The sequence below is a fragment of the Pleurodeles waltl genome, chromosome 1_1 (genome assembly GCF_031143425.1).
Source record: "Pleurodeles waltl isolate 20211129_DDA chromosome 1_1, aPleWal1.hap1.20221129, whole genome shotgun sequence".
Taxonomy (NCBI): domain Eukaryota; kingdom Metazoa; phylum Chordata; class Amphibia; order Caudata; family Salamandridae; genus Pleurodeles; species Pleurodeles waltl.
Window position 1 is genome coordinate 857537535 of NC_090436.1, and position 12664 is coordinate 857550198.

At 41.3% G+C, this 12664-nt stretch overlaps 1 protein-coding gene across 1 annotated transcript in view; it reads left to right on the forward strand.

Moving 5' to 3' along the window:
- Nucleotides 1–12664, forward strand: part of PCSK5 (proprotein convertase subtilisin/kexin type 5) — a 1225695-nt gene that overhangs the window by 942881 nt on the left and 270150 nt on the right. Inside the window, exon 21 of the mRNA XM_069229360.1 lies at nucleotides 5737–5839. Within this exon, the coding sequence (XP_069085461.1) occupies nucleotides 5737–5839 (103 nt within the window). The remainder of the gene's footprint in view (nucleotides 1–5736; nucleotides 5840–12664) is intronic.

A 12664-nucleotide genomic window follows, 5' to 3' on the forward strand; every position in this document is an offset into this window, starting at 1 on the left:
CACTGCAGAAAAAAGAAAATATTATTGCATTGTCTAGTTCCTCAAGGATTAAAAACATATAATCCATAAACTCGGGAAAGACCTCACCAAATGCATCTTGTATGGCCCAATCTTCCTCATCAGTGTCAGTTACAAAGATCTTTACTGGTATCCTAGCTTGACGGTCGGCTCTTTATTTGTAAGACTTCAAGGGTTCCGACCAGACAGCCTTCATTGCATAGAGGGGTGCTCTGGCAATACAAAACACATCCTGCATATAATAGACATACTGCATGCACCAGGGCCCGACCTTCTTACAGTCCATAGATGCAGAGAAGACATTTGATAGAGTCCAATGGCCATTCCCTCATGAGATTTTACATAGGTCAGATATGGGCCCCAGAATTCAGAAATGGGTGATGTGTATCTACTCTCATCCAAAAGCCAAAGTGAGAGTCAACGGCAAAAGGTAAGGCTCCCTTGGGATACAGAGGGGGATGCATCAAGGATGTCCCTTATTACTGCTTCTATTTGTACTGTACATTGAGCCCCTTGCTGAAGCCATATTTTGGAACACTGAGGTCACAGTCGTTATCTAAGGCAACATAGAACACAGAATAGCCCTCTATGCAAATGACGTCCTCATGATGCTTACTAACCCTCACACCACAATTCCACCTCTACTATGTGAGCAGGAGTCCTTTAGCTAAGTATCGGGATATAAAGTAGATGAACAGAAGTCCCAAATAGTGGGGAATTAACATATCTAAGGAACGACAGGGAGCTCTGAGGGAACATTTCGCCTTCTCCTTGAAGCATTGTTATATCACTTACTTAGGCATAAAACATTGCCCTGACATGGTACACTCAGCTTAGCAAAACTACTCAGATCTCCTGCAGGAGACTCACACAGACTGACCGAGGTGGCAGATGGATGGGCTCTCCTTTCTGGAGGGTCACCCTGAGTCATATTTACAGATGGCGCAAGTGTTCTGACTCTGGGATGCCATAACCCTCCTGTAATTGTTCAAAAGATTGCACTCCATCCATATTCAATGCTCTTATGTGCTGGTGTAAAGTCAGGGTTGCCTATGATCGGAGTCATCGGGATGGCATGGAAGTGGTAACGCGTCCCTTTATGACTAATTTACCCACTTTGGGACTCGTTTTAGGCCAATGAATCTTTTGACCCTGATTGAAGACACCTTAGGACAAGATAGCTAATCAACATGTCAATCAATACTACTAGTAAATTTATTAGTCTCAAAACCAAGAAACACATTAGCATAGTCACACTATGACAACTCTGATAAGATTTATTCAAAGCGAGAATCACAAACATTAGAATATAACACAGCATCAGCATAGGTTATCTTAGCAAAGTACCATCATTACGTTATTCAACAAAGCATAGTACCAGTCATTTGTCTATTTGCGTCAGTTTAGTGAACCCTCTCAACTAACCTCGGATTAACATTGGCATGTTGGGCTTCATGCAAAACAATTTAGTAACACCAATTTGGAAAACATCTAACTATGGTCTCTGTCAAAAGAAGCAGTTGGTACCTAGAAAGGAAAAGCAAACAGACAATCACAATTTCATTGTCATATTGTTGCCCCCCGTTTGGGTCAGCACTCAGGTTCGGTCTTCGTCCTCAGGACATCATTTGATTCACCATCAGCCAGGAACTCAGCAATCGGGTAAAAGGGGGCACTTCCCTCATAAGGAGGTAAAGTGTAAACGGACAATCTAAGGGCAAGGATGGTTCTAAGTAAAATTAGCAAGTCACTAAGCAAAGTGACAAAGTGTCTGGATCATAGCAAATCGCATCAGCATCTCCCCCTCTCCTAGTCTCCTACTCCCTATTTCTAATTTACTTCCTGGTGTCAAGAGTTTTTATCCCCTTTTCGTTGTACATTCCCCTAAAATCTGATTGGACAAGGGGTTGCACTCCACTATCTTTAGCCAATTAACTTCACATTAGCTCATCGAATTTGTCACCCCATAACATTTCTCATGTATTTTATTGGTACTTATGATTGACGTCTTTAGCTGGTGGAATGTCCGGTATGATTTCATAGTCTTGTGGTCCTTTGCACATCTTCGGTCAGTGGCTCCATTGTCTGTACCGGTTCAGGCGACCTTGTACCTACGACTGGTCTACAGTGTTGCATTCAGCTAAAATGTTTCTAAAAGCAAGTCGAATTTCATGACGACGGATCTACTACAGTTGCATTCAGCTTCTAGTTTGGAGAACACAAGAGTTCATGTCCTTCAGCAAGTCAGCACACTGCACGTTAGAAAAACACATTTAATATGAGAGCCAGGCAGCTAGGCCTCGACTCATGCTAACTAAGGCCTAGTGATTTATTAGCAACACTCTTACATATATCTATTATTATTAGTGTAAAATCATATCATAACATAACATTTCAACATTATTAGTCAATTTCATTAGTCCCCGTATATGTTGGCGGCCACTCCCCGTGGGCACATTTCAAGCGCACATTTTAGCAAAATACATTAAAACAGTTTTCTTGGACAGCCAGTGAATTTTCCAAATGTGAACCTTGGCGACTGATTGGTTCATGAAGCACCTCAGAGGCATTGTGATGCATGCCACTAAATTTGAAGTTGGGATGCAGTGTAGTAATGCTTGAACCAAGCAGCCTTTAAAATGATGCCCCTCCCGAAAGTATAGTTTAATATGCAAGCTCTCCTCTACAGCTTCCCCAGGGCACACTCAATACCATTCAGAATCTCGTAGGTTTATCTCGGAGGGAAAGAAAGTGCGGGTACGCAAACACCATTACTATGCCCTATCCACCGGCGGAGGAAGCACTGTGGCTCCTTTGGTTCAAGCATTACTACACTGCATCCCCACTTCATACTTGGTGGCATGGCATCACAATGCCTCTGAGAAACTTGGTGCTTCATAAACCAGTCAGTCGCCGGGGTTTACATTTGGAAAATTCACTGTCTACCCAAGAAACACAGGGCCTGGGGGCTTAAAGTTCGTCTGTATTCCGTTCTTTCATGGCCACCTGGGATAGCATAGCCCTTACTCTTGGCCTTACTTCTATGCCATCCCCGATTACTCCGATCATAGGCAACCCTGACTTTACCCCAGCACATTAGAACATTGATTATAGAGGGAGTGGAATCTTTGAACAATTACAGGAGGCTTATGGCATCCCAGTACACTTGCACTATCTGTAAATATGACTCTGGGAGACCCACCTAAAGGTTCAAAGGCGTGCATCCCACCCCTGACACCTTTCAAAACATGGCTTATCACCAAATCAAATGATACACTCATAGTTTCTGATTTTTAGAAAACTCTCCAGAAATCCGTCCCTCTACTATGGACCACAACACAGAAAAGTGGGGTCGAAGCTAGAAACCGCACTCTTGGATGGGAAATGGACAGAGATTGCTCTGCTGCAATCAGCGCAGCGGGCAAAGAGGCAATGGTTAAGTTTACCCAGCACTGCTATTACATCCCAGCCCACATACACTCTTGGTCGCCCAATAAATCCCCCACATGTTGTAGGAAACATGGTCTAATGACCACACTCACTTCTCTTTTGGCATTGCCTCAAGCTACGATACTGGACGGAGGTTCTGCATAGCATCAATGACAAACTGATACTCCCCCATTCCTAGCATTCACCATCTTGGACCTACTCAATGCACTCACATACATGCTACACTCTTTCTGGGGGAAAGCCAGCACATTAGCCTCAAGTGCAACTAAACAATCCATTATGCCACTGTGGGAAACAGACACAGCCCCGGAGTATGGAGCATGGCTTCATAGAGTGTGCCATCTCCTAGGGATGGAGGTGATCACTGTAACCATAAAGGTGAGATAAACTGAAATCCAGAAGGCCTTCGACCTGTGCTTTACCTTCCTGACATTGGAATTTAGGGACCTTTCATGCCCCAGGTACTTACAGGTACTATGACTCACACGCTCGCCCAATGGGGCACCCATCCTGCCGATATACCCTATCTGTGTTACACCGACACATAGTTGGGTTATGGGGTACTCCTATAGGCACATTTTGCTCGACTCACATGGAGCATTTTTCACGAAGCATGTTGGAGGGACGAGGGTTTGGGTTGGAAGGGGAGGGTTAATCTTTACATTTATTTTTGGTGTATCTTGGTTTCCGTCATTAGGAGCGCACCAAATCATCATTCACTGGCCTCTAGATGTAGGCGACACAATTGTTTATAAATCAATAAACAGATTTAAACCATAAAATTTGAACTGTACAATTGAATTTCATAGTGAGCAATAATTACATGCTCATTAGAAGAGCTGTAAGTACCGATTTTAAAATGTATGCAAAGGGGGTCTGGAACATATGTGATAGTGTGATTTGAACCCTTGGTGGGCTTTCTTAGAGGTGTAAGCTTAGGGTTGGAAGAATTAGTTTGAGGATATCTCCTTTGATGATCTTGGATGGATAGTGCACCAATAATCATTAAATGTGAAATTTGAACTCAAATTGGTTTAGTAACACTTAAAATTACAACTGTATGGTTTAATCTTATGTTTCAGTAAGTCACCTCCCAAAGGTAAGCTGTGGGTGTTCAAACAGTTAACCCAAACTTCCACGTTTGTGGCGATTCACAAAACAATTATGAGCAATTCTGACCCTGAAAACTGGCTTATTCATACCTGGCTTTAGCAGGTATTAAGAGCAAGACTACATGAGTTTCCAGAGTGGGAAAGGGTGAGGAGCTGCTCTCACCCTTTTGCAAGTCTATTGAGGGAGAGATTTATACATAAGAAAAACATATTTTACTCATTGAGAGAGCAAAGTTAGCAACTCCTAAGGAGACTTTAGTTTGAGATAGGACGGAAAGGGGGTACTTGCCAAATGCTCATAAAGCCTGTATTCTAGAATTATGGTTCCTACTCGACCTCTACATGAATATTTGCCCACTGTTCCTGGACTGTAGGGTTAATTAGAAAGTGTCTCACTGTGGAGTTCCCAGCCCGCTCAGGATTCTGAGATCTTCTGTGCTTTTGTGAACTTAGAATCTTTCACCTAACATTTTGGCATAGCCAGACTGGGAAACCAAAAGTATCCCTGGAAAAAAAGGTTAAACAAGCCACTCTACCTCTATGTCCTAACGCAACCCTTTTCCATCCATCCATTCTCTTTCTTTCCGGCTCTCCTGTCTCGCTTCTCCCCACTTGATCACTTTCTCTCTGCCTTCACTCTCCCTCGCTTTCTCTCGAAGCCTGCCCTTGTATGCTACAATTAACCTTGCAGGGCTAGGGAAAGTGACAGAGGTACCAGGAGAGGCCCTGGGCTTCTAAATGTCGCCTCCCAGGTCCTCGCCAGCCTTGCATTTTGGCTGTTGGTAGTAGTCAACATGTCAGATAAAACTCCATGCGAAAATGGCTTATAACCTGGAGAATCAGTAGCAGTAGTCCCATTTTCCCCCAAGTAAATACTTATTTCTGAGGATATACCTCATAATCCCTGAAAATCCTGCCACTGGAATTATGTGTGCCTTGGTCTCTGTAATTTTGGGGTACTCATATGCATACCTCTTTCTGAGCCTATGCTCCACCGTACGAGAGTAATATGTAATGTTTCAAAGGTGTTTGATTGATCATGGGTTTGTTAGAAAAGCTAAAGTATTTAACCGCAGATATGTTTGATGGTGGGGAATGCAACAGGTTTTGTCTCTTTCCAAATAATTTCAATATACGTTTTTTGCATATTATTCAGGTGAATATATTGACGATTCCGGACACTGTGCTTTCTGTGATGCCTCTTGTTCCAAGTGTACAGGGCCAGGCAAAAGTGACTGTGTCGGCTGCGAATTCACCAGGTAGGATTATGCCAAATGCTATTGTGCCTAGTGAATGTTCTGAATCGTGGAACGCATGCCTCGCTAAAATGCAAAGTTAATAGGCAAAATTGACATCTCATGTTCCAGATAGAGGGCCGGCAGTATTGGAAATTTGTAAACATTGTTTCAAAAATACATATTTTATGTAGACAATCACATTTCCATAAAAAATAACGCAATACCTATTTTTCTATATTCATTAAAAAGCCACCTCCATTGTTTAATCCCTTAATGGCTAAGGATTCCCATCCCAAACCCTTCCCACATGGCAGAGTCCTTTTTGGGGGAGTGCAAATCGCTCCGTCCATCTTCTAATCTCTCTTTAGGGGGATTTTAACCATGCCCATGTTACATCAGTCACTTTCATTAGCTCGTGGGCTTGCCTTTTAAAATCTGCTTGTTTTCATTCTTCAAAAGCATGCATACGTCATGCCTTTTCCAGTGTTTAGCTCTTCTCGAAAGCACCAGTAAACTACTGGAAACATACAAGGCTCCATGTTTTCCGTATGATTTTTGGGCTACTTTTTCTCTTTATTCCGCAGAGAGATCGCACTCATTTTTTTTTCTCATTTACTGTGGCAAGAAAAGTCCAGTTAGGAGTTTACAACGCTAATAGCTCTAACTCGACGTAATGCGGGACCTGTTGCATTGCAAATGCTTGTTTATATTTGAGACAATGTGTACTTATCCTTCATAACTTTTGGCCAAGTTTAGAGTTTGCCTAATAGGGGCTCTGTAACAATTGTGAAAGGTGTCCAGTCCTCCATGTTACAAGTGTCACAGCATATAATGCACCTGTAAGAAGGCTGATGGGAAAACTTTCACATTTTTGATGAAGTAACCCGCATGCTAAACTCTACATCAGGCTCTTTATTGCCCCAAAATATACCCAGGTTTAATTTCTGTCCTTGTTCACCAAATGGTGGGGTTGTAAAGGTACCCATGGTTTATTATTTCATTTGAAGGGTACTGACACTGACAAAATACTCAAAAGAAGGCAAACCTTTGTGAGTATTTGTTGCAGAATGTGACAAAACTGCTGAGCAACTAAGAGATTTTAATGGCAGCAACTAACGGCATGCTGTGCTAAGGTTGCCTATTTCCTAACTATAGAAAGAGGAACAGTAGAAAAAACCCACACATTTTTCACTTCAAATTTTGCAGTTTTATAAATTGTGGTTAATATTTCCTATTTTTGTGTTATTTGCCTTTTTGCCATTTGTGGGAAAATAGGTGTAAAACCACTAGATGAACTAGAAAGCTATACATTTCTGAAAGGAAGACAAAATTCAGAATATAGCAGAATGTCATGTGTGTAGATTGCTCATAGTTTTCCAAATAAAACGAATTTTCAACAAAATTGTGAAATTAAGTAGGAAAAATTGACGTAGGTGACAATGTTTTCACCAGTAACGTTTTGCACTGAAGACCTATCTAGAAAAGTAGTACATCGTTACATCTGCTAGTCCTTTCTGGCCACAGTAATGTATAGGCTTTAGCAGTTGCCAAAAACACGCAATACCCAGACCCATCCAACAAGCTGTGGTTTCTAATGCTTTTTTATTGTATTTCGACCATGCATCAATTCATAAGGTGATATGTAAAGAATTAAGAAAGGATGTAAAGGAACGTAATGCACATTAGAAATGTGCCTAACAATTTGACTTTTATGGCTGAAGTATTCAGATCGGAGGTCAACTGGCACCCTAGGTATTAAGTCTCATTAAAGTTTCTAGTTCCCAAACACATAGTTTTAATGGAAGGAGTTGCCTCAGATATATTCAGCTATATCTAGGACTGAAATGTTTAGTTCAATCACAATATACTATGAATGACCTGAGTAATAGAAGAGTCTTCCACTTTCCTTGACTGACCTATGTAGCTTACATAAAGTTCACCCCTCTGCAGTCTTTCCTTGCTCGAGTGGGTGCCAGTTCCCCCCTGGGAAGGAGGCTCGGTGATGAAGCATGCCACCAAATAGTGGGGCGGGGATCGACGTCCTTTTAAAGAGATACCCACACCTCACAAATCGCAAGGGCTCTCTACATACACGATTAGGGACACCACACAGAATCCCTGATATCGGGTAGTCAGAGGAAGTAATGTGTGTTTACATTCCTCTCGCTGCCCACTGCGATTATCTGCACACAGAGAAAAAGGCCTTCCTCGCTATTTACATAGTGCAAATAAATACCGATGAACAGGGACAGTCGGTGCTTTGGAAACTACATAAGGGGTTGCTAAGGTTTAACATACTTCTTGCAGACCACAAAGAATGAGAAGAACACCTCATTACTCACCTTTTTTTTGCGGTTTGCAGGTAACCATCATTTTGTCACTCTGAGTCACAAAGATTCTTGCAACTGGCTGTGTACCTTTAATATATATAGTCATTTCGGGTTTCAGCCTGGCAAAGCCTTTGCCAATGTGAAGATACTTTGAGACATTAACGTCATCATTTCCTTACCACTGAGCTCTGTTACAGCACAGCTAGCTTTTTTTTGTTTCCTTCTCCTGCACGTGCTAGCAACTTGCTCAAAAGTGCATTCGAGTGTTTTACAAGTGCCTATTTATGTCTCAGACTGCTACGCTTTTAAATAAATCGGTTCTATTATGTTCTTAATTGTTGATTGATCACACAGCGCTTTTATCGTGGACATTTAAGAACGTTGCAATAACAAGTAATTGTATCACCTAACGCTATATTATTTTGTCGACCTCTGAAGGATGAAAGACTGAGATTCACAAGGATGACCTTTAGGACCCAAACAGATTTTTGCAGGGGATGATTTACACTGATTAGGTATCTTGCCAACACTTATTTACTTTTAAAGAGAGCAGCTGCAAGCCTCAGAATGCTTTTCATTGGGTGGTGCCAGCATTCTGAGTTGGCAGCAAGTTTTCTGAGATACTTACTCACCGGCCCTTGTTCCTTTCAAACTTAAGCACCAGTTCTCCGTATAGGACCTGCATTGTTACCTGAACTTCAAGCTATTACAGCTTGCGTAATGGGCCATGTTACTCCCATTGTCTCGAAAACACTGTACAATTCCAGACATGCGATAAACTATTGCCAGGGCTCTGTTTTTTAATGGTGGGCTGTGTTGCTTTTATTTTACAAAGCGCGATCTTTCAACCCAAAGAAGACATGATCTTATTGTTTCATATTTGTATTTTCAAACAAATGTTTCCCATTGTTTAACCGCTGCACTCATCCGTATTTCTATCCAGTTCTCTGCTCTGTCTATTATGACTGATTCATTTGCTTGCCTTAAAGCAGGTGTAGTATATTCCTCTGTCCCTCTATTGAATATCTGCTCGTTGTCCTGAAGTTTTCCCATATCTCCGCTGTATAATGGGTGGTTTGTGCCAAAAATACACCTGCCTTCATCAAATAGGTCCATATTTCACTATAACTAATGTATTGGTACGATAACACTAAAAGGTGATATTCCACTATGTTGATTTTTGACCATAGGTGATTTCTGATTTGTGACTGTAGGGTGCCATTCATGCCAATAAATGCAGAGAAAAGCCTGTTGTACTTTTTCAAATATATTTGTCAATATTAAGCTTTTGTCATCTTTATATCACCCATTTTGCTCCTTTCTTCATGACCCCTTATGAAAGGGTAGGACAAATGATGAATCTCCAGTCCAATAGATTTGGAGCTGAATGATGCTACTTTGTCTAGGCATACATTTTTTATCAAGGATGTTTTTGTTGTTCTTCGTTTATCGCAGCTTTTAAATGTTTTTTTAAAATCAATTACATTTTCACGCTCAAGTTTCTTAAAGGCTGATTTTGCTACTTTTAAAGAGTCATTGCAAGGAGCAGATGGTTTACGACGGGATTTAAACTAGGTCAGTGAAAATGTTCTATCCATAGTGCCTGTGATCTCCTGCTCATAGGTTGTGCAGTTTGACTCCACAGAGATCATAGGGTCGAAGATGTTTACAAAGTTAAACAGTGGTCCTGAGGTGGATCTCTTCAGTTTGGACTAGGCTCTTCCTATCCGAGTAGCCGTCATGGCTGATAGAGAGGGACAAAAACCCTTCACCATAGGTGAAAGGAGATTAGATCATGGTCCGTCCAGTGAAGGGGTATTTTTTTCTACCACATTGATCAATCCCTCAGGGGTGAAGATAAGGTCCAGAGTATGACCTCCCCGATGGGTGGGGCCATACACATGCTGCTGAAGACCCATATCTTCACAGGTGCCTTGCACTTTTTTGAAAGGGGCTGAAACACCACCCTGAGTCCATGAATTGAAGTCCCAAAGATAGAGAAATTGGAATGGAACAGCGCTATGTTGGAAAGGACTTGAATCAACAAGTGGAGCAGGAAGTTGGGGTTCCTGGTGGTCTATAGCAGGGGACACCTGAATAGCAGAGGACAATTTTTGAGGAACCTCAGCACCTTCAGGCTCATCAAGTGGAAGCATATTAAAGTTCCAGTTATCCTTACAGATAAATACCTATTCCACATACCTTTTTGTTAGTCTGCGGTTTATGAAAACTTTTAAAACCAGATGGACAGGCCTGACCAAAGTATATCACAGAATCAGTGTGGTCCAAGTCTCTGTGATGGACAAGACATACCAATTGCCAGATTCTAGCATTAAGTTTATTTCCATAGAGTGCTTGACCAAAGATCTGGTTTTAAGTAGACCACCTCTCAAAGGTACTGTACTGTGGACAGGTGAGGAGGGCCGCTGCAGTCACCTCCCAGAAGTAGCTAGAAAAGGGTAAACAAAGTATTGTCTACCATTCCACTTGCCACTTTTATAGCAATTGGTCCCTTCTGTACTTATTTCTGGCACTCATGCCATCGGACGGGAGTCCCTGTTCCTCTAAGCTGCTACCGCCAGCACAGCTAGTGCTGGGCGTGAATAGTGCATAGACGGGTACAGATGGGATTGCCTTTGGTGCGGTCATGCCAGTATTCTACTTAAATAGCCTTTCACTCTAAAAACAAGCAAACAAGCAAACCAGCAACCAAAAATGGTGGCCGGCACCTGCTCGCTCTAACATATGTGTTAGGGAATACAGCATTCAGGTAATTTAAAAAAACAGAAAAATATGAATATTAAAACATTTGCTGACCTGTTTTCCAGCCACCCAGCACTGTGCAAGCTGAACCTCAGGCATGTCAATAAAGAGTGCTGCTCTGTTGCACCAGCACTCTATTTAAATAGCCTGTCAATCTGAAAAAAAACTAGACTGGCATCCAAAAATGGCTGCCGGCACCGCCAGCTCACTTTAACAGGCGAGTTGGAGGAATTGCAGCAGTCAGTTTTTAAAAAACAATGTTAAGAATATTAATCATTCATGAAGGAGGGATAGAGGAGGAAAGAGTCCAGAAATGTTTATTAGGGAGATCATAGTAGTACAATGAGGTTTGGGATAATTCAGAGTGTGGGGGTAGAGAGTTTATAGAAAGAGGCAAAGGATGAGACAGAGTGGTAAATTGGAGAGAGCTGAACTTTTCTTTTTCCCTACAGTAGGAGTAAAGTAATACATGTATAGATACATAACTACGTAGAAAGGTATGCATGTATATGGAAAATAATAAAGAGATACAAAGTTGCATTATAGAAAGTGCCATATGTACATGTATGTGAAATAGTTAGAAACGCCAAATGACTTTACAAGGGTAGTACATAACAGCCACAGCTGCAATGCCTCCTGGCAGCAAGGTAACCATATTAGTAATGAGTCCATCAATGCTTCCTGGTGTCATTTCAACTTTAAATACATTTTGAAATTATGGGTTTTGAAAATATACAGATTTTAATTTTTGGAATACAATACTACAATACATACATTCAACCAAATAAAAGCTTCACATTTGGTAGGCTGGGCTGCCCACAGGAGAACTACCCACAGGTAGCTGGATAGCTACCAGTAGCACATGAGCTATGTGTTGGAGAAGCCTGATCTAGACCGATTGCACTGTGACAAACAGGAAAATCAACTCCACTGCAAAAATGAGAAGACTTAGAAAACTCAAATATATGGCCTGGGATTTATGTGGTGAGTATTCAACCTTTTTCCACATGACCCATAAGTTAAACAACAATCCCTTGATGAGTATTGGACTTCCTTTTTTGAAACGTACAGCACAAATTGTCAAAGCACCGGTCCTGAAGTTTGTTTTAAGACTGTCAAATTTCATAAAAACTCAACAAAACAAAATGTCAACAATTTTGAAAACACAGAAGTTCTGTATGTGAATAAATCAATTCGGTAGCCACCTGATAAAGATGGTTAAAGTACTCACTTGCTCTCAGTCATTCTTATTTGCCAAGGTAAGAACCCCAATGTGCTGTCCACAGAATCAAACATCAATATTAAATCTGGGTCAGGGAAACCTTTATTACTTTTTAGTAAAGATGCTGTTTACCCCTTTTCATATTTCATGTTACAGTGACTTTACAGAGGAAATCAACTTTTATAATGGTCACAAACCCTCTTTAGTGTGATTTTACCTTATTTCATACATTGAACCTATTGCACCCGGGTTATATTTAAATTTTGCTTGCTGGAGTCGGGACTTTTGTATCTCAAACTTTGGGTAGAATCCTCAAGTAACCCTCGTCATTGGTCGTATGGACCTTTGTTAGTCACAAGGAGAAGAGATAATGAGTGTTGGACCTGGCCCTATCTGCATGATCATCTTCCAAATTTATTGCCTTTTACCCTTTACTTTTTGCTGAATTTGTTTTAGTTGGTCTTAGGACTCTAGGCAATTTACCCCTGTTAACCCATGCTAAAATGCTTGTGCTTAGTCCCCTAAACATGG